The sequence below is a fragment of the Ammodytes marinus genome (genome assembly GCF_949987685.1).
Source record: "Ammodytes marinus genome assembly, chromosome: 24".
NCBI classification, from domain to species: Eukaryota; Metazoa; Chordata; class Actinopteri; order Uranoscopiformes; family Ammodytidae; genus Ammodytes; species Ammodytes marinus.
The window spans coordinates 9,905,143-9,931,834 of NC_137228.1; the positions used below are offsets into that span (position 1 = coordinate 9,905,143).

Genomic DNA, 26,692 nt, shown 5'->3' on the forward strand with positions numbered 1-26,692 from the left:
TATGCAATGGGTATGTATGTGTGCGTGCACGTGTTTGTAAGAAACTTTACCTCAAGTGGTGCTGGTCCCTTGGTGGCTGAGGGGTTTAAGCTTCAGGTCATGTGGGGATCAGCCTCTATTTAATCCTCTGTAGAGAGAGAGAGGGAGAGAGAGAGGTAGAGGTAGATGGCATTTACTGATGTTTAAGTCTGCTTAAGGTGCAGTACTGATTTGAGAGCCCCACATCCACAACCCAAGAGTAAAAAGAGTGTGTACTTATACACCCTAGACCTGTATTCCTGAATGGTACAAATTGTCTTTTGATCTTTGGAGGTAAAATCTCAGAATCCGAATTTTCTTTCCTTTTCCTGGAACTTTTAGGAATTCTACAATCTGCAGAGCTTTGTGAAGATTGATCAGAGTACAACTGCGGAAACCTGGACCAAAAGTCATCCGTCACGTTGAAACTTGGGATCTATTCCAGGAATTATGTGAACATTTTCTGGAATACTGAGTTAATTTAATTTATTTTTTAAAGCGGAGCGACTACAGAAACACACTAAGATTCCGCCTTGGATCTAATCTGGAAATTAAAACAAGTCTGCAATCTCAGCACCTCCAAAAAAGGTCTCCAAACTTTTCAGAAATACCCACAAACTTAACAGCTTGTAGAACTGCACACTGATCCTGGAAACCTTGGCACCAGTTATTCCTAAGTAAGTGTCCCATTATTTCCTTAAACTTTTCCATATGGCTCTGCCAGGCTCCTGCCCAGATCTGTCAAATGGCTCCATTGTCCACAGCCAACTAGGTTCAGATCTGGATGCCCAGAAAGAAAGAGAAAATGCCGAGGGAGAAGAGGAAGATGAGGAGGTGGAACTAGCCGAGGAGGTAGGGGAGGATGTTTTGATAATGGCTGGAGCAGAAGAGGGGCAATCAGAAGGAGAAAGCAGAGAGCAGATTGAAAAAGAAGAAGTTAGAATTATCCCAATGGCCCTGTTACCAAATGGAGTTGAAGTGGCCTCCGAGGAGCATGAAATGATGGATGTATGTGAGTTTCCAGCACTGACAGAGTTTAGGGAAGATATATTTGGTAGAAATGAAGAAAGCAACAGAGAAGATGAAAAAAATAAACAGCAGACAATGATAGCTAGTTCAGAAACAGAAATAAATGAGGAAACAACCAATGATGAAGACAATGGGTTTGAAGAACACCAGGTGGTTTCCCATACAGATGATGCAGAGCCCATACAGGACTCAGGTACTCCTGTAGACACGTCAGGAATAGTTACACAGTTGTCTACAGACCAAACAGAAGTAATTGTACACACTGATAGTGAGGTAACAGAAAGCATTGGTGATCAAACAATAGATGTGATCCCTGTTACCACTGGGGTAAATGAAAAAGTCAACAATCAAGATGATGTGTGCCAAACGTCAACTGCAGCAGAAAATAACACACCCTTCGATGCAACTGGCACAATCGAGGTTGTGGCCGACCACACCAACCACTTAACCAGTGAAGGTGAAGATGATATAAAAAATACTGACGAGAATGACAACTCAGATTTCAGTAAACAGGAAGCCAATAAGAGTAACATCACGTGCCAACAGGAGGATTTAATAGAGGAAAAGGTTGAAGACAAGGACAACACATTTTTCAAATATGCAATGTCTGCTTCTGATGATGTCCTAGCCATTGAGAGTGAAATAAATCATAATTTGCAGCAACCAGACTTGGCCTTTGTTCCCTCTGAAGAACATTTGTTGACAGAGGGGGGGATTGAGGAAACGAGGATGATAGGGATCAATCAGAAGGAGCTAGAAGAAGAGCAAGTACGACAGGTTTGGGTTAATACTCTACCAGTGAAGGATGGGGGAGGACAGGAGGGGAAGACAGCTGATAATGTTGTTAGAGAGTCAATGGGTAAGGAAGGGGACATAGGAAGAGGTGATCTAAAAATGGAAGAAGAGACAATTTCTCAAGTTGAAAACCAAGATAATATTTCAGAACCACAACCACAAGATATGAGTTTGGAACACGTGGAGGAGGCCTTTGAACTGGATGAAGACTGTGAAGCTGATTCTGATAAGGCAGGAGATGAGGTCACATCAGCGGAGAGTAAGTCCACAACAGAAGATGGAGGTGATTTGCAGAAACATCCCACGCAGCTTCTCAAAGAAGCAGGGACAGATTGGGGAGAAAACTTAATAGAACAACTGAGACAGCAGGCGATTGTAGAAGATGAGAAGGGAGGAGGAGCTGAAGAAGAAGCCAATCAGGAAGAGGTGGAGATGGCGGAAGAGCCTGTGACTGTCTTAGATGATGATATTGAGGAGATAGAAGAGAGTACCAGTAGAGAACTTGAAGAACGAAAGCCTACCACCATTAAAGGGAAGGATGGACACTATCGAGAACTGCAAGGAAAAAAGGTTGACCTCAGGAAGGAGAATGAGGAAAAACAGAAAGATGATAACAGAGAGGTAGAGCTCGATTTAAATAGAAAAGTTAAAGTACTGAAGCAAGCATGGGTGAATGGATTCTTGAGTCCTGAGATGCAGACACCTAGGAGAGAAGAATGGGGAACAGCAAGAGTGCTGTCTCCCAGGAGGAGAGATAATGACTGGATTAAAAAAGATCAACCCGAGGACGAGAGAGCACCAGAGGTGAAAGACTGGAGAAAAGAACTGAGACCTGTGAAAAAAGACACCTGGGATTCAGAGAGGGGAAGAAAAGAATGGATGAAGAAGGAAGCAGCGCCAGAAGATAGAAGTCCGCCAAGAAAGGAAGACTGGATGAAGGAGCTGAAGTCAGTGATCAAAACCGAATCCCTGCCAAAAAAGAAGGATGAGCAGGTGAAGAAAAAGCGAGTGGTGCTGCTGGAGGATGGCCATTCGTACATCCCCCAACGGGAGGAGATGACAGAGGAAAAGAGTCAGGAGGTCAAATTAATCACCCATAGGAAGGTGAGCCCTCTGCCTCCTGCGAACAGGAACAGCACAACACCCCAAGATCAGGACTACGAGATCTCACTCTATGTCAAGGTAATGAACCATACAAACCAACACATATTACATGTCCACACTAAGTCAATAACAGCATTCACTGACAAAAAAGAGGGTTGCCCCATAGTTCCTTGGTAAAGGTAAAGTGTTTCAAGAATTATAGCAATGTTGTTCCAATGCAATTCAGCATCTGGTAATCAATTGCATTGGCTAGTCAAATACCCATATTTCTGGTTGTTTACTATGTGACATAAAGGCACGGCACAAACACAGAATGCATCATAAATACAGAAGAAGAAGTTAGGGTAGCAGTAGTCATTAATGTGATTAAACTGCTGCTTCTGTAGCTGACGCGCGTCAACGTTTGTAAATAGAACTCTGGCAAACACTTAAGAGTTAATGCAAATCAACCCATAACAAAGCATGTTTGGATGCTGCTGAGTGTTTGTTGTGCTTTGTTGCCTCGCTTAAGGCCAAGTCCTTTAGAAATGCTGACCTGGGCCAATTTTGACTGAGAATCAAAATGTTCCAATTAGCAGCACACGTCTGGACCAGTGAACTTGGACTGGATTTAGGCCACTGTTGCCAAGCCATTTTTCCAGGTACACAGTACCTTGGCATGCATGTTGGTAAAAGCACAACACATGGTTGGCAAAGTCACTGTAACCTACAACAGAGCAAAGCAACTAAATTAAAAATGCATACAAACTTAAACTACAAAATAAATACTACTTATAAATTAATGTGCTTGTAAGATGGATCCATGTCCTGCTTTTTATCTTTTTCTGACGAGCATTCATCCATGCAAAACTTTAAAAGGTGCTTTTTAGTATATTTTGTCAAGTAGTGACAAGTAGTTTTACCAGAAATATTCTACTTGTAATGGCTTAATTACTGTTGTGTTCATAGCAAGAAATAACCAGTATAACTGAACATGATTCCAGTGGCAGTTTATGGAGATTTAAAAATTTGGGTAGAAATGATGCTATGATAAAGGATGACTGGTGGAGACTTCAGTAGAACTTGTAATTACTAATTACATTATTATAAACGAGAGATTGTGTGTGTGTGTGTGTGTGTGTGTGTGTGTGTGTGTGTGTGTGTGTGTTTGTTCATGGGTGCGTTTGTGTATGTGTGTAAGAGAGAGCAACCCTGTCTTTATCTCCTTACCTTATCCCATTAAGACAGTGATATCCTAATCCATTACTCATGGTAACCTACATTGCTCCTTGCATGCAATTCTAAAGGTTGTGGACAATATAATAGGAATGCGCTACTTTGATCATATAATTAAAACCAGTACAGTTTCCTTGAAAGAAATGCGACATTTGCGACGCTTATTTTGGTCACTGTTTTTCCACCTTATAAATGTGTGTGCTTTAACTTTGATAATAATGCATGTGTCACCTTAACCTGCACACAAACACACACCGAGGTCAATTTTACTCTGGCTTGGCAGCACATTCCTAACTGAGGCAAGAATAATAGAGGGCAGCGCTCTGATGGCAAGCTGAGAGGTTTAGACCCCAAGGAAAAAATGCACTAATATCTGATACACACAGCAAGCTTGTTCTCCACAGGAGCTCACATTCAAACAATGGCTCCCTTTGTCGGGGACTCTGTTGGCAGCACAGAGCGAGGTAGATGGAAATTGTACATAAAGGCTTAAGCGTCCAAGCTCAAGGTACACAGAGTAGACTGAGACGATGAAAACAACAAGACAATAAATGCATAGAGAGGATTTTATTGAGTGATTCTGTCAAAACGACATTGTTACAAAGCAACAAGACTAATTAGAAAATACAAGATATGTCCTTTCATGTCTTTGTTTTTTATGAGACCCAGGTGTCCGGTTCAGGGCACCAATGACTGAATTACAGTGCTATGCTGCTGGCAGTAGAATGCAGGGTTAATCTCTGCATTCTCACTCTGTAAGCTGATTAGCCGGCTGTTTGGTGCTGCAGTGCTCTGGGCACAGTGTTTCTGGAAAACATTACTCCAAACAAAATACTAATTATACATTTTGTTTAAATTCTAGAAAGGTCTGACTGATAAAGGTTTACTGAGTTTTTATTCAAATGGATGATATAGAGCATCTATTGAAATCAGATTTGTTTCACTTACTAGTGATTGGACCCAATCTGTCTACTTAACTGCCGGTTCTTCCTCACGGTTGTGTCATTAACTCCTTATAACTACGGCTCATATTGTACCTGCAGCTTTCCAAGGAGACCAATGCTCTAAATTTTATTTTTTCTTCCATTTTTCAAAAAAGTGCGATAAAACCATTACACATAGTGGGTTTGCAGGCAGATTCAGATATATTTCTGATCAAATTAACTGTCAACGAGAATGCCAATGCTTTATTAAAAAAGACTTGTCGATCGGATCGATTTATAGGGAGATTATAGAGCCTTAGGGCCCAACAGTGAATAGTAAGGTTGTATTAACTATGGATCAAAGGAAACAATGTCATCATTCTAAGAAATGAGAACACATTTAAATATCTAGAGGAACAATTAGACCAAAGTTAAATATTACATAATGAAAGTGGATGTGTTCAGCACCAATTTGTGCAAGGATAGAAATGTTTTGTTTTTTATTAATATTTTTAATTCTCAGAACATCATGTAGGAAGATACAATTTACAGAAATAAACAGATAAATGAAAGTATCTATTTTCAAATAAATTAAAAATAATAATTAACATAAAAGTTGGACCTGTGTCCTCAATATTTTTTAAATGCTTGTGCCCTTTAAAAAAAAAATTGTTAACATTGTTAAGATTTTTATATATTTTACATGTTATATACAGATGGTAGTGTGCAAAGTTGACTTCAAATGTAGTTCTTTTTCAATAAGGTAAATTCCTCTACTGTAAGTACTGATTTAAGCTACTATAATATCCTGCAAAAGAGTTTAGACTGTGATTGTTCTCTATTATCTCAGCGGCTGTGAGTGTGAAAAAGATCTTTCCATCCCAGCTTCAACACACTTACACACTGGATACATTGTGTGTGTGTTTTTGATGGAGTGCAGATTCCACTGCAGCCCACTCCTCTAAAAAATTAAGAAAGTCTTACATTGTTCTGTGCCTCCATAACTTCGCACAAATACTGACCTTGTTTCAAATGATAATGTGTATAGGTTAAGACCCTGTCAAGACAGAAAGTGACATAGATAAAAGCATTGGTAACCATTTCTGGTTGGAGGGACCCATTGCATCATGTCAGCTCTGTCAAGGCGCCTTGCTATTTGTCAAAGAAGCGCGTTTGCCTGTCAAGGTCGAAACATTTGTGTGGGTTTACTTCAAATTGAAATTGAATTGCAGGGATTCCATCGAACAAATTGATGGTATGACCATTTATTCTAAAAAGAAGGAGCACCAGAATGCTTCTCGTGTGAAAAGACCCCCCCCCCCCCCCCCCCAACAATGTGATTAATACTTACCCACACATTTACAATTGAGACAGTGTAATATTTGTTCTGACAAAGAGGGATTGTGTGTGTGGAGGAGACACTGGCTTACCAGAGAAAGCAGGAGAAAAAAAACAAGCCATCTTAGGAGGCAGGCAGATGGACAAACACTGGGCTGGAACTCATGGTTTTGTTGGGAGATAACAGGACAGACCACTGTTTTGGATTAATTAAACATGGATCATACTATATGTGTCATGATCTAAGAAACAAATTTGGCTATTGGAGCTTTCTCTTGAGCTTTTTTTTAAGAGGAATGCAACCTTTTCTCTCAACCAATTTAAAATGCTGAACTGGATTGATCACCATGTCCTTGTATGACATTGCAGTTAAAAAGTTGGGGTTCCCTACCATTGAGCTGTTTGTGAAGGTAAGCGTTGTTGTCTCACGGGAGGAATGATTTCACATGCTGAACAGTCACTGTCAATGCCTTTCTATTGATTATTCATGCATGGTAGCTGTAGTATAGTAAGGGGTTGATGAAGGTTAGGCTAGAGATTAACCCACACAGGAAAAAGTTAAGAAACAATTGTGGTAATTTTTCCCACCTGATGTCCAAATTTCAATATACAGAATTGTTTTCCTCTGTTTTGGTCTCCACCAGCTACTTTATCTGGCTCTTAAGCTGGTACATAATCTACTTTTTTAGTCCGTTTTCTGTTCAGTACAGAGCAGAGACTGTAAAGTGGTTTTATCTGAGCTCTTTAGATAAAAACAGCTGCATACAGCTGCTCCTATTGTACACATGTGTTAATCTTTTTATGTAAATGCATTTATGTGTTTGTGTGTGTAAGGCGGGAAGCGATGGAGAGAGCATTGGGAACTGTCCATTTTCTCAGAGGCTCTTTATGATCCTTTGGCTTAAAGGAGTCATCTTTAACGTCACCACTGTCGACCTCAAACGGTAATATGCCACTCACACATGTCCATTCTCTGATAACATTTCTCTCTGGGCAGTGTATGCCGTTAATGCTTGTTACCACGCTGGTGTACATTTTGTCCTTAGGTCACTCTTTAAGACAGACAATGTTCTGTCAAACTGAATATATTTTGTTTTGTGTCACCAGAAAGCCCGCTGACCTGCAGGACCTGGCTCCAGGAACCAATCCTCCTTTTGTGACCTTTAATGGCGAGGTCAAGGTCGATGTCAACAAGATAGAGGAGTTCCTGGAGGACAGACTGACCCCACCACGGTGCAGAAACACACACATAACTCAGATCATTCACTTAAGCAACAGTTGCAATACAAAACTATAGAAATTCTGTGTTCTGTTGACTTCTCTAATGTTTCTTCAACATCAGCTACCCCAGACTGGCTCCCAAACATCGTGAAGCCCACACAGCGGGCATCGACGTGTTCGCCAAGTTCTCAGCTTACATCAAAAACCCAAGGAAAGACACAAACGACGGTGAGAGAGAGAGAGAGAGAGAGAATCTAAAATGTCTAAGCCACATGACTCCTTCAAGGAGCTTTCATACAATTTGTACTAACCTTTATTGCACACCTGTCCCTGCAGCCTTAGAGAAAGCCTTGCTAAAGTCTCTCCGGCGTCTCGATGACTTCCTGAAAACTCCCCTCCCTGAGGAGATTGATGCTGACGCCGCAGGAGAACTGCCTGACTCCTCTAGGAGCTTCCTGGACGGGTCCGAGCTCACCCTGGCCGACTGCAACCTGCTGCCTAAGCTACACATTCTCAAGGTATATTCTAGGCCTGGTTTTAGCACCGAAGGCAAAACAGTGCTTATAATACTTGATTCATATTCAAGAGATAAAGTGAACTGAAGCAATGCTCCTAACTCCCGTGGACTCATGTGTTTCTGTTCGGTTCTGTAGGTCGTAGCCAAGAAATACCGCGGGTTCGAGATTCCAGCGGAGATGACTGGGGTGTGGAGGTATTTAAACAGCGCCTATCAGAGGGAGGAGTTCACCAGCACCTGCCCCGCCGAGAGGGAGATCGAATTTGCCTATCTGGATGTCGCAAAAAAAATCAAATAAGATGAAGAGTAGGAAATGAAGGAAATGAGGGGGGGGGGGGGGGGGGGGGGTGGAAAGAATAATATGCATACATGTAGGTGGTACAAGTAGAACAAAAAAACTCGAAAAGGATGAGGAAAAAACAGTGCAACTGATTCCGATGAATTTACATGAAGATATAGGGGATATAAGAACTCCAGGAAAATAGGCCAGACCGATCCAAACTGACACCATTTTTTAAGTTTAATATCTCTGCATCAGCTTGGACCTGATCCCCTGTTTGTATGTGTGTGCGTTCGTGTGCTCTCAAAGGTTGGGTTGCACAGTCATATCTTTATGTTAATCATCTAACTAATAATAACAACTAGTAATTTGTTTTTTTTTTACTTTTCAGACGACGGCAGGGCCAAGTTTACTGTAAAAGACTCAAAAATGTAATAATGACCATTAAAATAATTATAACTCAGTGTTACAGAATTAGATTCCAGGATTATCTCAACTAATTGCAGAAATATCAAGAATAATCCTCAAGGTGTCATATGTCAGAATTATCCTTTAAGCCTTACTAATTTATGTTATCTAATCTAATGTTAACTAATGTTATCAGTCTTCAGAAGACCAGTTAACTCCTCACACTGTAAATGTAGGCCTATACAATACATAATCAGATTCCATTTTCTCCATTCAATATCGTCTTGTTGATGTGTAATAATGAATCAGTAGTCAAGTTAAGAAGGAAATGTTACTTGTTTAATGTTAAGGCCTGACACAAGTTAAGAGGCTATTCCATTAGTACATTTTATAAACAGTTTATTGTACTGAATGTATACTCTCTATACTGATGCAATGAGACTATTAACTCATATTGTGATTTTTTGGAAATACGTCTTTTGTATCTACCGCCACTGACTGGCTGAGTGTGGGCAGGCCTTGGTGCTGGTTGGTCATAATTGGTGATGATGACTTTTAGACCCCTTTTAAAATAATTGTCACTTATCTGTCACGTAGTCCTTGCTCCTCTCTTGTCTATCTTCAGTTGCATTAGAAGTGTTTTCCTACTTAGCATCCACCGTTTTCAGTACAACATAGATGATAAGTTGCATGTCACACAAAAATTCCCTATATAAGTTAAAAACAGTGCCTCCTTCCAGGGTAATTTGTCATTAATCAAGGTGATAACAAATGTTATTTAAATGTATTGTGCATTTAATAACAGTTCAACAGAGTTTCAGAAAAGAAAATACTACTCCACAATTGTTCTGTTATTTCATAATTCCCCTGAATGCAGATTTATTTCATTAAAATTATTTGACTATTTGTTGGACTTTTGATGTACATCTCCAAGCCATTCTGTGTTTGGCAGAGATGTGTGAGCGTTATCTGCACCAATCCAGCCCTCCGACACCAGCCTACTGTGTTCTGGCCTTATATCCTCTATGGGGAGAATCGCTATTAAACTGATTTTATCACTATGTCCATTGTCTTCTGGGTTTTTCTGTGTTGCTGTCATTATCATTTCATGTAAATTCTAGTGTTAAAGTTAAGGAATCTTTCTATTTAACAAGAAAACGGTTATGTGAAGGAGAGGTGTTGGGTAAATCAGTATTTTCACTGACTGAATCAGCAGCTTTTTACATTAGAGTGCCTCCCAGTGGTGACTGAGAGCACTGTAACCAGCGCTGCTTTAATGCGGCGCATGTGTTCATTTGCGGCTTTCTAAAGTAAATGATCAGTTGTATGTATGGAGTCTAAAGTGTGTAACTTTTTGCAGTATTAAATCAATCAACCAATTACAAAATATTCTTTGATAATGTATTTGGATCATGTATTAAGGATCTCAAATTTAAAAAACAATTTATATTTATATTTCATGTATTTAATCAGTATTTGGAAAAAATATTCTCTAAACCAGAGAACAGCAACACAAACTCACATGATTCCTGCCATCTCAAAGAGACATTGTGCATTCATGAATTTATAAAATGTCTAATTATACACTGAAAGTCATTTCAGTGGCACACCAGAGTCTGCATACATATCAAGCTTTTTTCAGATAATAAAATTCCCATATTTAGCCTTGTTTGTTTTTGAAAATGTAATATTTTTAAAACTATTTCGTTAGGGACGCTTTGTGCTTGCACTTCATATGGCTAATCCCATATTTGATGACTCTTTTCTCAAATATTTCAAATTGATTGTGTGTGCAAGACCTGGTATTAACACACACATAGCAATGGAGCATGTGCATACACACACCCTCATCTCCAGGGCGACAGTGATGGTGACCTCTGTGGAAACCCTCCGAATGTAATGAGTTTGCACAACCAGGCAGCAAACACACACAGCTCAATTACCACAGATACGTCCCTAGTAGGAATGTCCTTCTGTTCATACCGTGGTGCTAATAACACTGGGTAAAGTCATTGTGGAGTTCTAGTACACAACACAATAAAGCGACAGCCCTGGGGATAGATGAATTACTTGAAGTTCATCATCAAAGGTCTGATCTCTCAGTTACAGTCCTGGTTCAATGCTGATGTAGTCCACACGTTATTATATTTCAATGACTGACTGATTTCAATTGAGTTACCGATGCAAAGTTATTTAAAATGGTGGTCCATGTTCTAACAATTCAGTTTTTTATAATGTATATTACGTTGAATTATGTTAAAATATCTTAAATTAGACGCAATTATAAATCCTTGAACATTTTAAATTCACTCAACAACAGCTCATAAAATACAATTACATTTTACAAATTAACAAAACTGAAAACACATTACTTTGAGAAAATCAAGAAATTTAAAAGAAATCTGGCACACCTGTACACCGACAGGTGCATAGGAGTGTGTAAAAAAATGAGGAAAGTAAAGCTATGGAATTGTAGATCATTTATTCACGTCACTGTACCAAAACATATCCATTCAAGATGTGAACCATTACCTTTCTTTGGAGAACTTGTTTGAGGAAATGTGCTGCATTTGTGTTATCTGACATTTTTTTCATTTTCTGCATTTTCACAGTTTAACAAAGAAAAAAAAATCTTGTTGTATTTTGCACTTCAGAGTCTCAATCTCTTGACAAATAACCTTTATGAAAGCAAGCTGATCTTTTTGTTCTTTTGGTGCAATTAAATAGCATTTCGACAGTGTGTGTGTTGAGATGTCAAATTTAAATAAAACTAAGGGGATCTATTGTTTTCTGTTAATTCACTGGACACGATTCAGTTTGTCTGTCTACATAATGTACAACTAAATAGAGTGTAACAGTATAAAAATAACATATCATTCTTGATTTTGACAGTGGGTGTTTGCCATGGTAGAAAACAACTTTATTTTAAAGTTGGCACACACATACAAAAGCAAAGTGTGTCTGTCTTTTTAAGGGGGGGGAATTGTTAAAGGGGCTGTTTGTTCATGCGCCTGGCCACGAGCACACATCGTCTTCTTTGATTGGTCAGTCTTGTTAATGAAAGAGCGAATGAAAAGGTTCAAGTCAACGCTGGCGCCGCTCTGGTGGGGAGGTGAGGGGCATCCTGATGTCTTGGCAACAATCTCCTATGATTCAGAGGTCAGAGAAGAGCCAGAGGAGAGCTGTTGCTTAACACTTACATTCAAATCACCCTCAAGCTACTGGTAGCACTGTGAATCTAACCATTATGATTTGGGGGGATTTTTTGTTGGTACTGCAGTATCACCAATTTTTAAACATAGTTTATGAGGGGGTTGATTTGATGGATGGATGGATGGATTGATGTAAGGACAATAGTGGCTGAGAGACGATCAGTTCTGGGAGCAGTACTTCCAGAAACACACTGTTGGAGAAGAAAAAGAAGAATGAAGAAGAATGTTTCCAATTCTTGCATGAAAGTTAGAGATGCCTTTTTCAACCAGTAACACACATAGTAAACATTTTCATTTTCAACAATAAATTACAGGTTTATGGGAGGCATCCCATTTACCACTTAGAATTTTAGTAGTTTGGGACGTAGTCATTTGAAAACTGTTTACTGCAGATAATGCATGCAATCAAAGTTAAGGCCCCTGACTTTCACCTCTTTTGTTGGTCTTCTTGTTCTGTGGTGGGAGGGACTTCTTGAAGTTTCGACCGTTCAGACTGGGCACGATGACATCTGCACTGGCTCCGGGTGCAGTGCTGTCGACGGCTGCTGGGGCCGCAGTGGTGGATTTCACCCCTCCGTCAGCCGCAGGAGGCTATTACAACCCAAGGGGGTGATTATTGAGTATTGTGAACTTTCATGAATGCAACACAAAAACGTCCTTAGATGACGACGTCTATTCTCTTGATCACTCCTTCAAGTAAAGACAATTATTTTACTGGTACTTACTGCTTTATTTTTTCTTCCTGAGTTCCTGCCGTTTGCTGAAATGAAAGACAAAACAAACTTAATGGAAAATGTTTTCTGCAAAGTCTTTCCACCACCTTTCACATCTTTTCATGGACATCATTGTCTTCCATAGTATTGTTACCTCGTGGCACAATGGTGATCCGTGAGCTCAGGGTGCTGTTAAACGTCCTGTGTAGCTCCTCCAGGGCTGAAATCATCTTCAGCATCTGGGCTTGTTTATCTGGGACTGCTGTCGCAGGGTCGGTCCTCCAACGGCCTGCCCTGACGCCTGTAGTGAAAGTCCTTGTGGTGGTTCTGTCGGCGTGTCTTGTTGTGCCAGCCAATCCGGCTGCTTTGGTAATCAGGAGCCACTGTTTGAGGTACTGGCTTGGATTTAGCACTAAAGACTTCTCCTGTTTCAGAAAGTCTTAAAAAAACAGAATATTGGAGGAAAAGTTGATGATTTTTGAAGCAGTTTAGAACAATGAACAAAATACTTTTTACCCTTTAGAATAAGTCTATGGTAGCTTTTACCATTGGTAAAAGTCATGTTGTGGAATTTCTTGTGGAAGGCAAAAAAATAAACCAATGCCAATCATGCTATTCTGTTCTTGTTGGGACTTTGTGAGGCCTCCCAGATGGGACATGAGCTGCTCTCCATTATGATACAGTATAAGGGATAAAATTATCAATTGTCCAGTCGCCCTATGGATCATTAGTTTTCAGACCTCAGCTTTAAAAAAAAACACTTAAACCACTACACTTTAAAAGACATACATTTTTGACGGCCTGCTATAAATAGTATACTCCTCAGCTATAGCAAATGTTTCCAACAAGTAATATCACACCTGAAGATTCAACCCTTAATTGGGAACAGTTGCACTTTATATGCATGGGGTTTATGGGGTTATTGTTTACACCACTGGTTATATCCCTTTGACTGATTACAGATTACAGTAGTATGTGAGAAACCTATCTGATGAATGGACTCACACAAACACACACATGCTATTTTGGTTGGATTCCACTGCTGTGCCCGTCGCTGGAAGAGTTGCTATGGGACCTTTGGCTATTAAGAGTTGTAAGTTGTGTTTATGTGTGTGCATAATGACGTCGGAGTTGTCGCAACAATGCAGCTCAGTGTGTTTGTGTTTAGACAAAATCACACACACACACACACACACACACACACACACACACACACACACACACACACACAAACACACAAGGAATATAAAGGAATCTCTGCAGGTCACATTGGAGCAAAAAGTCCATAAATTCTGGTCGACAATCTAAATTTGTGGCTCTCAGGTTGTCTCCTGATGATATTTGTAGCACAGAAAACCATGCCATACATATGTGTTACTATTTTTAATCTGTCAACCAATAGTGGCTGATACAGACCAGGTCCTGTAGAAAGGCAATGAGTTTTGAATAAGATTCTGATTATTTTCATAAAACATTTAAAGCTGGGGTATAAATGTGATTTCTGATTGGTCAAAGTTAACATGAGCTGTACACTTTGACCAATCATAGTGAGGCTCCTATTCTCTGTTCTTATTGGCTGTTGGGACGGTCCATTCACTTTGGCACAACTTTGTTGGTGTAAGTGTCAGGGAGGGTCCATAGGGGAGGGATTAGGGTTGCAAAATTTCAGGAACTTGGAAAGTTGCACATAGCACACATCCTACTGCAGGGGTACTGAGGCCACGCCCCCTACATGCACTGTGCATTCCTCCATCACATGGGGGGCAATTTACTTAATTTATTGAATGGGTTGGGTCAGACAGATGAGTTATATTTTATTCAACATTCATCCTTTTGTTGTTCAGTGAAATTATTGATTGTTCATAAAATAATCAAAACTTGATAAAGTTCTACTTACAAATAAATCTGTTCAAATGCAATCTTTTTTTCATTGAATTAGTTTGCATGGATGTCTGCCTATGACAAAACATAATATTTATGTGTTTAGATTTATGTTTGGATATGAAAAAAAATCATTTAAATGACCGCCATTTAGTTAATTCCTATAATTCCCAATTTTGAATATTCCCAAAATTCCAGAGCGAAAGTTCCCGTGGAAAGTTTCCGGAAAGTGGAGCGGTTGAGGTATTTGGATTCAAATCTCTATTCCAACTGCCATTTTCTCCCCAAATCCTCCACCGCAGCTTTAACTCCAAAATAAACTGAAAAATTACACTGCAATTTAGCAGTTTTTCATGTACTTGAATTACTTTTATCACAAGTCAGCTAAAAATACTAGGAGGAAATGTTAATACACGCCAACATATAAACTCAATACTTTGAGAGGAATTTGTTGGGAACCATTAAGCATCAAGCCTTTTGTGTAGCCACAGCAAAATGCCATGTACCATTTTATATATGGAACCAAAAACTTGCTTATTTTTATTAGAACTGTAACTCTGAAAACATTTGGACACAAATTCACACAAATTCTCCCTCAAGGATTTCCAATGAGCTTTTGGCCATCCATCACCTCCTTATCCATACTTAGTTTCCTCTTCTCTAAATTAAAGGGGATGCTAATTTTTGCATTGGCACTGAACATTGCCAGGTTGGAATCTTTCAATATGAATATAAAAGGCTTGAACCACCTGGCAAACCAACAGAAACCTTCAAAGTACTTCCATAACGTTTGTTAAGTGACCTTCAATACACTTGTCATCAGTCTGCAGCAATTTGAGTAGCTTATAATGGGTTGTATGGGTTCTCCATTATCACAACATAACCAAGTCATTCAGTTGCCAAACCCTAACCCAGGCTGAACCAGTCCATTTGGCATAATAAGGATATCTCTGATCTCATTTAGCATATAGGAAAAGGTCCCGACTTTGTATCAAACACAGACCAGCCGCACTTGCCTGTTCTCTCCACAGCTTCCTTACCTCTCTCAGTGGGTGCTGCCTCCACTCCGGTCCCAAAAATCATCAGCATCATCACGGCTACCTTCGTCAGGGACACTAGTGCTAGACTCTTAAGCATGGTGGATGTTATTGAGCACTTGAAACAAATAGTAAGTTATTCACGCAACGCGGAACTGTTATCACGAACAGTCAATTGACTTTCTTCTAAAAGCTTTCTTTGGATTTCGTTGCAGGAAGGCTTCTGCTATAAGGGCTTTTAAACTGGGTTGTTTCTTCACATGCTTAACTCATCCTTCTGATGTTCTGTTGACGTGTGGACGTTGTTGATGGTGAAGACATAAGCTAAGATGATTTTAAAGTTGGTTTCTGGTACTCAAATCAAGCTGCTTGTTTTAGACACCTCCTATTCAGATGTTTCAAGATATTTTAGTCATTCGTCCTCTGAAGTCCTGTTGATTCCAAAATACTCAAAACTCTTCAGCTGTGATAGGTCAAAAAGTTTCAAAAGGCTTTTCTTCTGTTTTTCAACCAAACGTTGGTGTTCGTCTTCTTTAGATCCACTTTACAGTTAATTACTTTCCTCACAACTTTCTATCCTTCTTCTTACTTTCTATCTGTATAACAAAGTTATTCTATCTGTTCCATTTCCGTGGATGCGCCTCTTGAAGAAGGCTTGTCAACACTATGTCGGATGCGACCCTTTCCTAACACACTGTGCAAATCTTGCCTTTATAAACCTATGTTTGCCCCTGAATGACTGACTAATGGGTCAACGTCCACCAATGACTGGCTTGAAGGACACACAAGCCCCGCCTCTTCCTCCTCGATGGATCGGTGACATTTGGGGAGTTTGGCGGCAAGCTTTGTGCGTTTGGAGTCAAAGCTATCGTTTCGTGAATGCGGTTTGTGTGTGTGCGTTTTCTAGGCTTGCATTTAACGTGAGTGTGTGTTGTGTTTGCGGTCCTGGCTGTATAAGCAGTGATAAGGTAGTTCTTAATATGTTTGCTCAGGGGCCACAGAAAGAGAAAGGCCCTCTGACGCATGAGGGCCTGGAGCCACTCTGACTGCACACACACGCACACACACACACACACACACACACACACACACATGCAAATACAACATTCAAACACAGAAAACGACATGGCAACTCATGTATACACACACACACACACACACACACATACACAATCCTGGTTTGAACTTGGAAGAAAGGATGGAAGACACACACACACACACAGATTGTAAAAAGAAGCGTGGGATGCACATCAAAGGGCATAGAAAGGCTAAGAAGTCGTGTCCAAATGACTAAAGACCAAGAGACGGTTTTTGCCTTTTTCTTTGTCCTGCATTGTGACGACTAATCCCACAGACAGGAAGTTGACAGAGTGACGTTGGAACACCACCTCACCATTAACCATCACAAATAACCTCCCAAAAAAACTCAACACGTGAGGGAAGGAAGAAAGAAAGATGATGAATTTGGGAGTCGGGTAAAGGAGAGGTACAGCGGACAACATACTGAACACTGGAAGGGGAAAGAATGATATGAGGTGTGTTTGTGTACCAGTTGCTGGGCGAAGAGGAATTCAGCTTAAGAAACATCCATTCATTCATTAGGCCTACTGCTCTGTCTGCAGAGCTTTGACACTAATACAGTGTTTGTATTTGTGTATCTGAGAGGTATGGGCGAGCCACAGGAAGTAGAAGAGTCAGACAGTGCAAAACATAAAAAAAGACGACTAGGATTTTCTTCTTTCTTCCAGCTCAACCTTTGTTGAGGAAACCTCCAGTCTGTCTGTCTCTCTGTCTCTTTACACATCCCTCTTTTTCTTCTTGTTTATCTCTTTTTCCCTTTCCTAGTCGTTGGCAAGGCAACCGCCACTTTTGCCTTTTAAAGAACAAAGTAAATCGGTTTAAGAAAAAAAAAATCTTCAGTATTCTGGGTAATTCAAAATCCTAAACAGAACACACATTGAAGGGTCACTTCACCCACGTCACCGGTTATATTTGCCAGCTTGTCAAATATAAGTCTCGGAGAGCTCATTTGAATTAAGTTCAAATCATGAGACCGAAAGAGGAGCATTGTAAGCTATATGTTCCAAATCGCATTATCTTTTTTTACTTCAGCAGTAGGCTACAGGCAGCTATCCATAAACAAGTATTTGGCTAAATGCACAATTTTGGACTGAGCAACAAGTAGACCAAGAAAACGTATTTTTATATATTTTCTAGTTTATATTCTAAGTTTTTCTGAGGCTTTTCTTATACTGTGCAACGAGCTTTCTTTAAACGTCATTGAGCTTTCCACAGCCATTTCTCTTAACATTTCCCATTCGTTTCCTATTGTAGCCCTCATCATCACTACAGATGCAATATATTTTGGGCCACAAGTGCAATTCTGGGGCGCTGTTTCCCCCTTGGATAGAGGTAAGGAGACGTTGTGAAGTTTGAGTGACAGACGGTGGAGCAAGTCTTTTTCCTCGTTCTTTGTCATTTCATAATTGTATCTTTCTTTTTAAAAGTCAAACCTATCAAAAGAAAGTCGGGCTCCTTCATCAAGAAGTAAGTTAACGCTTCTCAGCCGAATAAAAGAGAACTGTTCATTGCTCTCAACTTTTAAAGTTAAGGGGTCTAGCAACGCCCCTCAGACTGACAGGTTCTCACTTAGTTGGTTGTTAGCTTGTAGCCTACAAGCATGATATATATATATATATATATGGAGGTAGGGTATATAATGGTAGGTAACGTTATTCCGTTTACAGTAGATAATTTTTTGCTTAGCACTTCCGGGAGAGCTGTTATCTATCTATCTATCTATCTATCTATCTATCTATCTATCTATCTATCTATCTATCTATCTATCTATCTATCTATCTATCTATCTATCTATCTATCTATCTATCTATCCCTCCCTATATATATATATATATATATATATATATATATATATATATATATATATATATATATATAGCTGTCTGTCTTTCTGTCTATAGTCCAATTATATTCTTAAAAAGTAAAGTAAATATATTAAATTAATATTTTATAATAAAATATCTTTCCATTTGGAATAATTGTAACCAATGATTTACATTTTTTTTAAAGTAGTACACCAGACTAATATATAACAACATATCACCAATATGCAATAGCATGTGGTGAAGCAATGATATTGAATTATTATGGATGAAATATAATTTAAAAGGTATGTATTATAAAAAAAATTATTTGGTATATTTTAGATTAGGTATAATGAGATATATAGTATATGGTAATTATTAAAGTATAATGTTATATGTACAGGAAAGTCTAAAATAACATTTTCAACACTACATTCAATTGATCTTGTGGGTTGAGGTGGAGGAAGAAGTCTACTACAAAGGATCTGATGATGATGGCTTCAGTTCATGTGTCACCTGCTTCATCCAAACGGAGACAGAAAGGAAAGGTCAGTTTGAGCAAACACACAGCATTCATGAGTCATTCCAGTAATGGTCGACATATTTGTGGCTCTTTCCCTTCCAACCAGCAGTGTTCTCTCACTCTCTCGACGATACCAGAGCTGTCTTTGATGTCTGATAGTGTTATAAAGTCACCTCTAGAGGGCAGACTACCTCCATAAATGGCCTCAGTGCAGCTGCAGGGATACAGAGAATATACCATCGTTGACTTGCATCCTTGGAGCAGGTTGATGCAACATCACATTAAGCAGTTTTGTAATTTTTGTACATATATGTTTTCATGAATTTGTTATTAAATTCACTTAGCTGCACAAACTTTTAAAACTTCATCTTGTATTTCAAAATAAGAGCTTCCTTAACCCGAAATTAATCAAAATTTACAGTAATACCCAAATGTAATCAAAGGATATACTTTATTGTGATTAAAAGTATTTAAAAAAACCTAAATATTATAAAGGACATGCTTTTTCAATCAACTGGACCATGGCTGTGACATTTAGAGCGAAGGAAGAAGATAATTATTTTCACAATATCGGTACATTATCCACAATATAGAACATATTATTGAGCATTGAGGACACAAGCACTTCAGCTATATTTGAAAGCACATGTTAGTTTGTCTTTTTAAATATTGTGTTATTTTATATTGAAAATAAATACGATACACATTGATATTGTTTATTTGATTCACTATTTGAGTGTTGTGTATTTCCATGTTATGTCTAACGTACACAGACTGCACACGTGAACCATTTAATTTCCATGTGCAATACTCAAGGGAGCAATTTCCACTGGAAAAGTTCAGTTATTACTCTCTAAAATCCCTTTTAAGTTTGCCCAAATTCAGATTGCCTTTAATTATTATAGCATGAAACCATCAATAAGCTCAACGTGCACTAGTGAGAAATTGGTCTTTTACCTCTCAAGCCACATACCGATGTTGTACAAGCAGCCACATTTTATATTTTATTTAAATTTAATCTTTATTTTTTTTACATTTAAAATCTGATTATTTCAGAGTAAATTTCCGCACACAAGAAAAGTGCCATGTGATGCACCATAATGAACATGGAGAAATAAATAAAAAATCTGAAGAGAAACAAAAAGAAAAGATAGACAAAATAGAATATTAAAAGTCAATATTCTCCCTAAATGTATTCTATAATTGAACAAGCATCTTTTGTTAAATATTTCACTATAAGACAATGCTCTCTTTAAAGATGTACAAACAATATTTATTGTATTTGTCATAAAGCATGAGGTCTTTATCTACAAATTCTACCAATGATTTGTATGACACTTTGTTTCACAGCCAAATATAACAATTTTTGGTGTATCCCAAAGATTGACCAAATATGTCAGATTAAACTTTGGATAAATGTTAATAGAAATAATGAAAAACATGCAGTTTGAATATTTTACATTTCAAATAATTAAAGTAGTAAAAGTATTTCTTAAAACATAGTGATATGTATTTAAAAATAAATGAAAAATATGACACACAAACCTTAATGAATATTTTTTATACATAAGGTGCGACAATGTTTTTGTACATGGATATTAATCATTTCTAAAAAAGTAATTATTTTTAATTAATAATGACTGAATAATAATTCAAATGACTGAATTTGTTGATTCAAAATTTGAGTGTGACCGGGTTGAAAAGAGAGTGAGAAAAAGAGGAGGTGATAGAAAAAGGAAAATATAGGCTGGAAATAAAAGGAGGGCTGAGTGACGGAGAGGAAGAGGAGAGCACCCATGGGAGAGAGATGAGAGAAATGGAGGGAGAGAGAGAGGAGGAAGGTCAGAGATGAGGATGAAGAGGAAAGAGATAAAAAAGAGAGGGGAAGACAGTGTGTGGAAAGAGGGAGCTGAGTGGTGGAAAAGAAGTGTGTGTGTGTGTGTGTGTGTGTGTGTGTGTCTTGTGAGTTGAGCGGGAGAGAGGGAGAGTGATTTGTTTTCAGTGAAAGGTGAGGCCACTTAGCCGAGGCGTAGAGCTACAGCGGAATCTATTACCATGTGTCAAAGGAAACACGAGAAGGGCACGACCCGACCGTGTGTGTACGTGTGTGTGTGTGTGTGTGTGTGTGTGTGTGTGTGTGTGTGTGTGTGTGTGTGTGTGTGTGTGTGTGTGTGTGTGTGTGTGTGAGTGAGTGACACAGAGAGAGAATAAGATCAAATGTGCAAGAGCATGGGTGTGTTTGAAAAGACGGTGTGTACTTGTGTGTGTGGATACGCACAGCCGCAATGATTAAAATGATAGACACAGTATATGTGTGTGTGTGTGTGTGTGTGTGTGTGTGTGTGTGTGTGTGTGTGTGTGCGTGTGTGTGTAGTTGCAACTTAATGTGACTGATGTTATGGCTGTGTTGCATTTTGTTAGATAAAAGCATTTGGATTGATGGAAGGTGAAGAGAAGTCTGTAGAGAACACTGTGTGTGTGTTCAGTGTGTGTGTGTGTGTGTGTGTGTGTGTGTGTGTGTGTGTGTGTGTGTGTGCGCGCGTGCGTGTGCGTGCGTGTGCGTGCGTGTGTAGTTGGATGCCAACAAAATCACTCTAAAGTGTACATGAGATCATTATTTTCAAAGAAAAATTAATTTGGCATGCAGTGTCAGCAGACAGAGGCCAATGCTGACTACTGTAGTTAATGTCTGTTAGTTGATAAAGTTATAGCTAAAGTGTTAGTGTTTCTTTCATTGTTTGTTTTTGAATGGCAACACTTAAAGGATGCGTATAAGTCCCATATTCACTTTCCCTTTAGCTCTGTATCTGGCTCTTTAGTTGCTAAATGCTAAACCTATGCTCACTGTGCACACTGAACTAATTTAATATATACATATTGATTAAGAAAGTTTCTAGCATCTTCAATGAAAATAGATTTTGGAACAACCAGTTTTGTGTTATCACCTCCTCAACTATCAATTTTTTTTTACATGTACATGAAAACATACACGTGTATGAAACTGAGTAGCCTGATGAGTTTCTATGGCTGAACTTTTGACTGCAGGGCCTTCATGGATCTACTCAGCTCTTATTTATCGAGGTCCACCGCATTTTTTGACTTGGGTCTGGTCTGATCTTTTAGGAACGCGTTTTGTTTGAGCGTATATGTGTGTGTGAGAGAGAGGGAACAACACTAGTTGCGCACGTGTGAGCTAATGAGAGAGAAAAATATCTAAGTATTATGGGAATGTGTACATCTGATAGAGAGAGAGAGAGAGAGAGAGAGAGAGAGAGGGAGAGAGAGAGATTGTCACTCTACACCTCATGGATTCTGTGGCTCACCAGAGGCCAGTGTGGTTCACTGGGGGCTGAAATACTCAAACCACACTGTGCGTGTGTGTGTGTGTGTGTGTGTGTGCCAAAGCCACAGGCCGCTGGCGATCTCCTCTGTGTGTATTACAATATTTCTTTGCGTCTGCACAGGAGTTCAGGGGAACCGAGTTACATCCTAGATATTTGAAACACACTGGACATCTACACACACACACACACACACACACACACACGTACATAATGTATATGCTGCTTTTTCTCCATGGGCTACTTTTTGCCATCCGCTTTTATCCAAGAGATAACCTCACACACGTTTCAACCAAATTTCAACAGCGTAGTCAGTGGGAATCATCCTCTGGGCAACATGAACCTCTGCACGCAAAACTTTGTGCCAATTCATCTAAATTCATAATTTCAAAAAACATCAATCATAATAAATGATGCTTTGAGTATCAATGCTGCCATATTGGGTGTTCATGCTTGCCATATCAGAATCTATCCAGATTGAAACTAGTTGAAATAATACTTCCCTCTAAGTTAAATGCTGCCTTATTACTGACTTTGTGCAGGAGTGTATGAGCCATACTGATAATATTGGTGAGTGTGTGTTTGTGTGAAGGAGCTGTGTCAGCATTTGGTCACCAGGGTTTGGAACAAAACAAGAAAAAAAGAGCAAGGGAGGGGAGGGGAAGGCGATGGGTAGATGGATGTGAAAACGAGTGAGCGGACTGACAGCCAGGGGAGCCATTGATCCTCCTCTCTGCTCCCTCCGTCCCCGTCCCGCTCTCCATCGGCAGAAGACAGATAGTGTTGAGGTGGCCTGTATTGGATTTATGAGTTAATGGCCTTGCCAGGATGAGACAGATGGAGAAATAAGGAAGAGGAGAAAAGACAGAGGGAGGGGAGGGAGAGGACGAGGACCAGCGAGAGATTATCTGTGGGGAGGGAGAGGACAGAGAGCGCAGGGGAAGAGGGCAGGACAATGGTGAAGTGAGAGTAAAGTTATTTCATTTGGGTTGAATGCAGTGAAGGGTTAGTGTTTTTGTATGGGGGGATGGGGTTAAACATACTTTGATATCAGTTTTTGTGTGTTCATTCATGTTTTCTACTGGACTTTCAATGACTGCTATAAAGTCGATATTCCTTCAAAAGTATGAGTGAAAATATGATTGGAAGAGGTATATGGTTCTAACGAAAACTATAAACATTGTGTACATAGGAAACACAATAAAATAAGTAAAACTCCATATCGAAACAATGAGTGCAATGTTCTGGGGGTAGAAACAGTCAACACACACAGTAGTTGAATTTGTCTGTCATACACACCTCAATTAAAGTGAATGGGTAAGAGAGCAAATATTTTTAACACATACTGTGATTACCTTTACTGTCCTGTTTGGGAATGTATTGTGTTTAAACTTCAACACATTGGGAGTTCAGAAAATCTTCACATAGAGAGTCAGTTGCAAATGTGCAGCCATGCAGAAAAAACCCAATCAGTGCGACCTTTGGACCACTGATAATACAAGCGATTATTAATGTGTGTGTGTGTGTGTGTGTGTGTGTGTGTGTGTGTGTGTGTGTGTGTGTGTGTGTGTGTGTGTGTGTGTGTGTGTCTGTGTGTGTGTCTGTGTGTGTGTGTCTGTGTGTGTCTGTGTGTTGGAGTAAAACAACAAGCTCTCAATTTTCCAACAAGAACACATGTGTTGTTCCTGTTGGATGTGTTTGAACATGATGTTTCTGCTGTATTGTAAACACACAAATGCACATTAGGGATTAAAAACATATGGAACTTATAGGATCAGCTCTATCCACTCAATGTCATACAACAACCTTACAACAATAACTTAATGTTATGGATACATTTGCGTTAAAAAATATATAAATGTTTCTTAACCACCTTTATGTGCAACAATGTAGCAAAATCATCAGTTTTTAGCCAAAAAATAAATAAACGCCTCTCAATGAAATGTAAAAAACCTTTAACTATGGCCTCAGGAATAAACATACACTCACCGGCCACTTTATTAGGTACAGCAGTTCAATTTCTTCTTAACTCATATAACTTATCAGCCACATGGCATAAACTCAATGCATTTAGGCATGTAGACCTCAACAGGACAACTTGTTGAAGTTCAAAACAGGCAACAGAATGGAAAGAAAGGGTTTTTAAGTGACTTTGAACATGGAAATGTTGAGGGTGCCAGACGGGCTGATCTGAGTATTTCAGAAGCTGCTGATCTACTGAGATTTTTACGCACAACCATCTCTAGGGTTTACAGAGAATGGTCAGAAAAAGGAAAAATATCCAGTGAGCGGCAGTTGTGTGGACCAAAATGCCTTGTTGTTCAAGATGATGGAAAGGCAACAGTAACTCAAATAATAATCGTTACAACCAAGGTATGCAGAATACCATCTCTGAACGCACAACACGTCCAACTTTAAAGCAGATGGGCTACAACAGCAGAAGACCCCACCAGAAGACCCCACTCCTGTTAGCTTATAACAGGAAACTGACACACAGGAATCCCAAAATTGGACAATAGAAGATTTGAAAAATAATGCCTGCTCTGATGAGTCTCGATTTCAGTTGCGACATTCAGATGGTAGGTTAAGAATTTGACGTAAACAAAATGAAAGTATGGATTCATCCTGCCATGCACCATCAACCATGCCATGTTCAAAGTCACTTAAACCCCCTTTCTTCCCCATTCTGATGCTCGGTTTGACTTCAGCATATTGTCTTGACCATGTCTACATGCCTAAATGCGTTGATTTTCTGCCATGTGATTGGCTGATTAGCTATTTGTTTTTATAAGCCATTGAACAGGTGTACCTAATAAAGTGGTCGGTGAGTGTATATACTGTATGCTCATCACAAGACTCCACATTTGATTGTTTGATATTAGGTGTATCTAGCAACAACTGCTATGTAGCCTGGCTCCGCCCGCCTACCTACTTCCGCTCAATTTTCATTTCACTTCAGTAGTCAGTCTGGAGCTGGGGTGTGTTCATGAAATTCTGCTCGTCGAGATTTCTGGTTATCCAATCAGCGAACAGAGCGAGTGGCTGAGAACAATGACGTCGAAGTCGCGCTCCAGTTTCAGTTGAATTCTGCGTTTGTTTATACTCGGAACTCGGAAATTTCCGACTTGGTAGTTCCGAATTCCGACCCGTCTGTGTTCCAGTGCATCTGCTTGGGAAAGTATGGACGCCTAAAACCATTCTCATCCAAATAACTAAACATTAGGCTTTAGCAAGTTACCGTTGTCAGGTACCGGTAGATCCATAGGCTACCATATGTAGTGAAGTCGGAAATTTCCGAGCTCCCTGTACAACTGAAACGCACCGTCAGAAGCCGGCTCATGACATAAGTCTGACCAAACGTGATGCGATTGGTTGGCTAATCAAGAATGGCACTGGGCAGATCCAATAGTTTTTTAAACTTCAACAGACACCCGCCTTCAAGTGAGTGAACGTTTGCCAATTACAGCACTTCCAGACCTTCTGTACAAATGAAATGAAGTACGATGGTCTGGTTGGACCAGGCTAACTGCTATGCACCCTACTTTTTAAAACAACATTGAAATTTCAACTGTCCTTTAAAGTCTGCATTCAATAGGTTCCTATTTGCTGTTTGCATCCCCACACATGGAGAAACACAAAATAATCCTATCGGCTTGTTCCAAAGAATTGATTAATAACAAGAAGCAAATGATTCTCTGCAGGTTTGTTGTTAATGTTTTCCTCTCATTAATTAACTCATATTTTTGTATTGGCTTTACAACATTATTGTTATTGAGTACAATGACAATCAATGCACCTTTACTATACACAGATATGGAACTCTTAAACAACTGCAGAAAGACACAAGGACGTAAGACTAAAAATGGAGAGACGTTCTGCTCCTTAATGACATTTGGTCCAAGGTCGCGACTCCTTACTCTACAGGGAGTGACGTGTTGTAATCTATATCACTTACTGTGTCTGCTGCTTCTGCCCTTATGTGCTTGTGTGCATTCACGCAGCATGTGTGTGTGTGTGTGTTAGTGGGCTGGGAGGGCTGGAGTGGCCACAGACGGTAATGATAATAAATATGATTATTAATAACGTTAAAGTGAGGTATGTTTACCCCCAGGGAGATGATTTACTGTAGATGTGTCCTGCACAGGTCAGCCTGCTGCCATCTGTCTGTTCAAAACCAGCACAGGCTCCGAGTGCTTCCCTCTGTCTATTGCTCCAATATTAAACTGCAACGTAGGCCTGTTCCTATAGAAAA

At 39.4% G+C, this 26,692-nt stretch overlaps 1 protein-coding gene across 1 annotated transcript; it reads left to right on the plus strand.

Annotated features, from left to right (window-relative positions):
* The first annotated feature begins 6,601 nt into the window (after window positions 1–6,601).
* On the plus strand, window positions 6,602–9,855 carry LOC307269961 (chloride intracellular channel protein 4). The gene is made up of 6 exons (XM_080053065.1): window positions 6,602–6,832; window positions 7,257–7,366; window positions 7,530–7,655; window positions 7,765–7,871; window positions 7,980–8,161; window positions 8,297–9,855. The coding sequence occupies exons 1-6, from the start codon at window positions 6,770–6,772 to the stop codon at window positions 8,456–8,458; spliced, it is 750 nt and encodes a 249-aa protein (XP_079909191.1). The 5' UTR covers window positions 6,602–6,769; the 3' UTR covers window positions 8,459–9,855.
* Window positions 9,856–26,692: the final 16,837 nt, after the last annotated feature.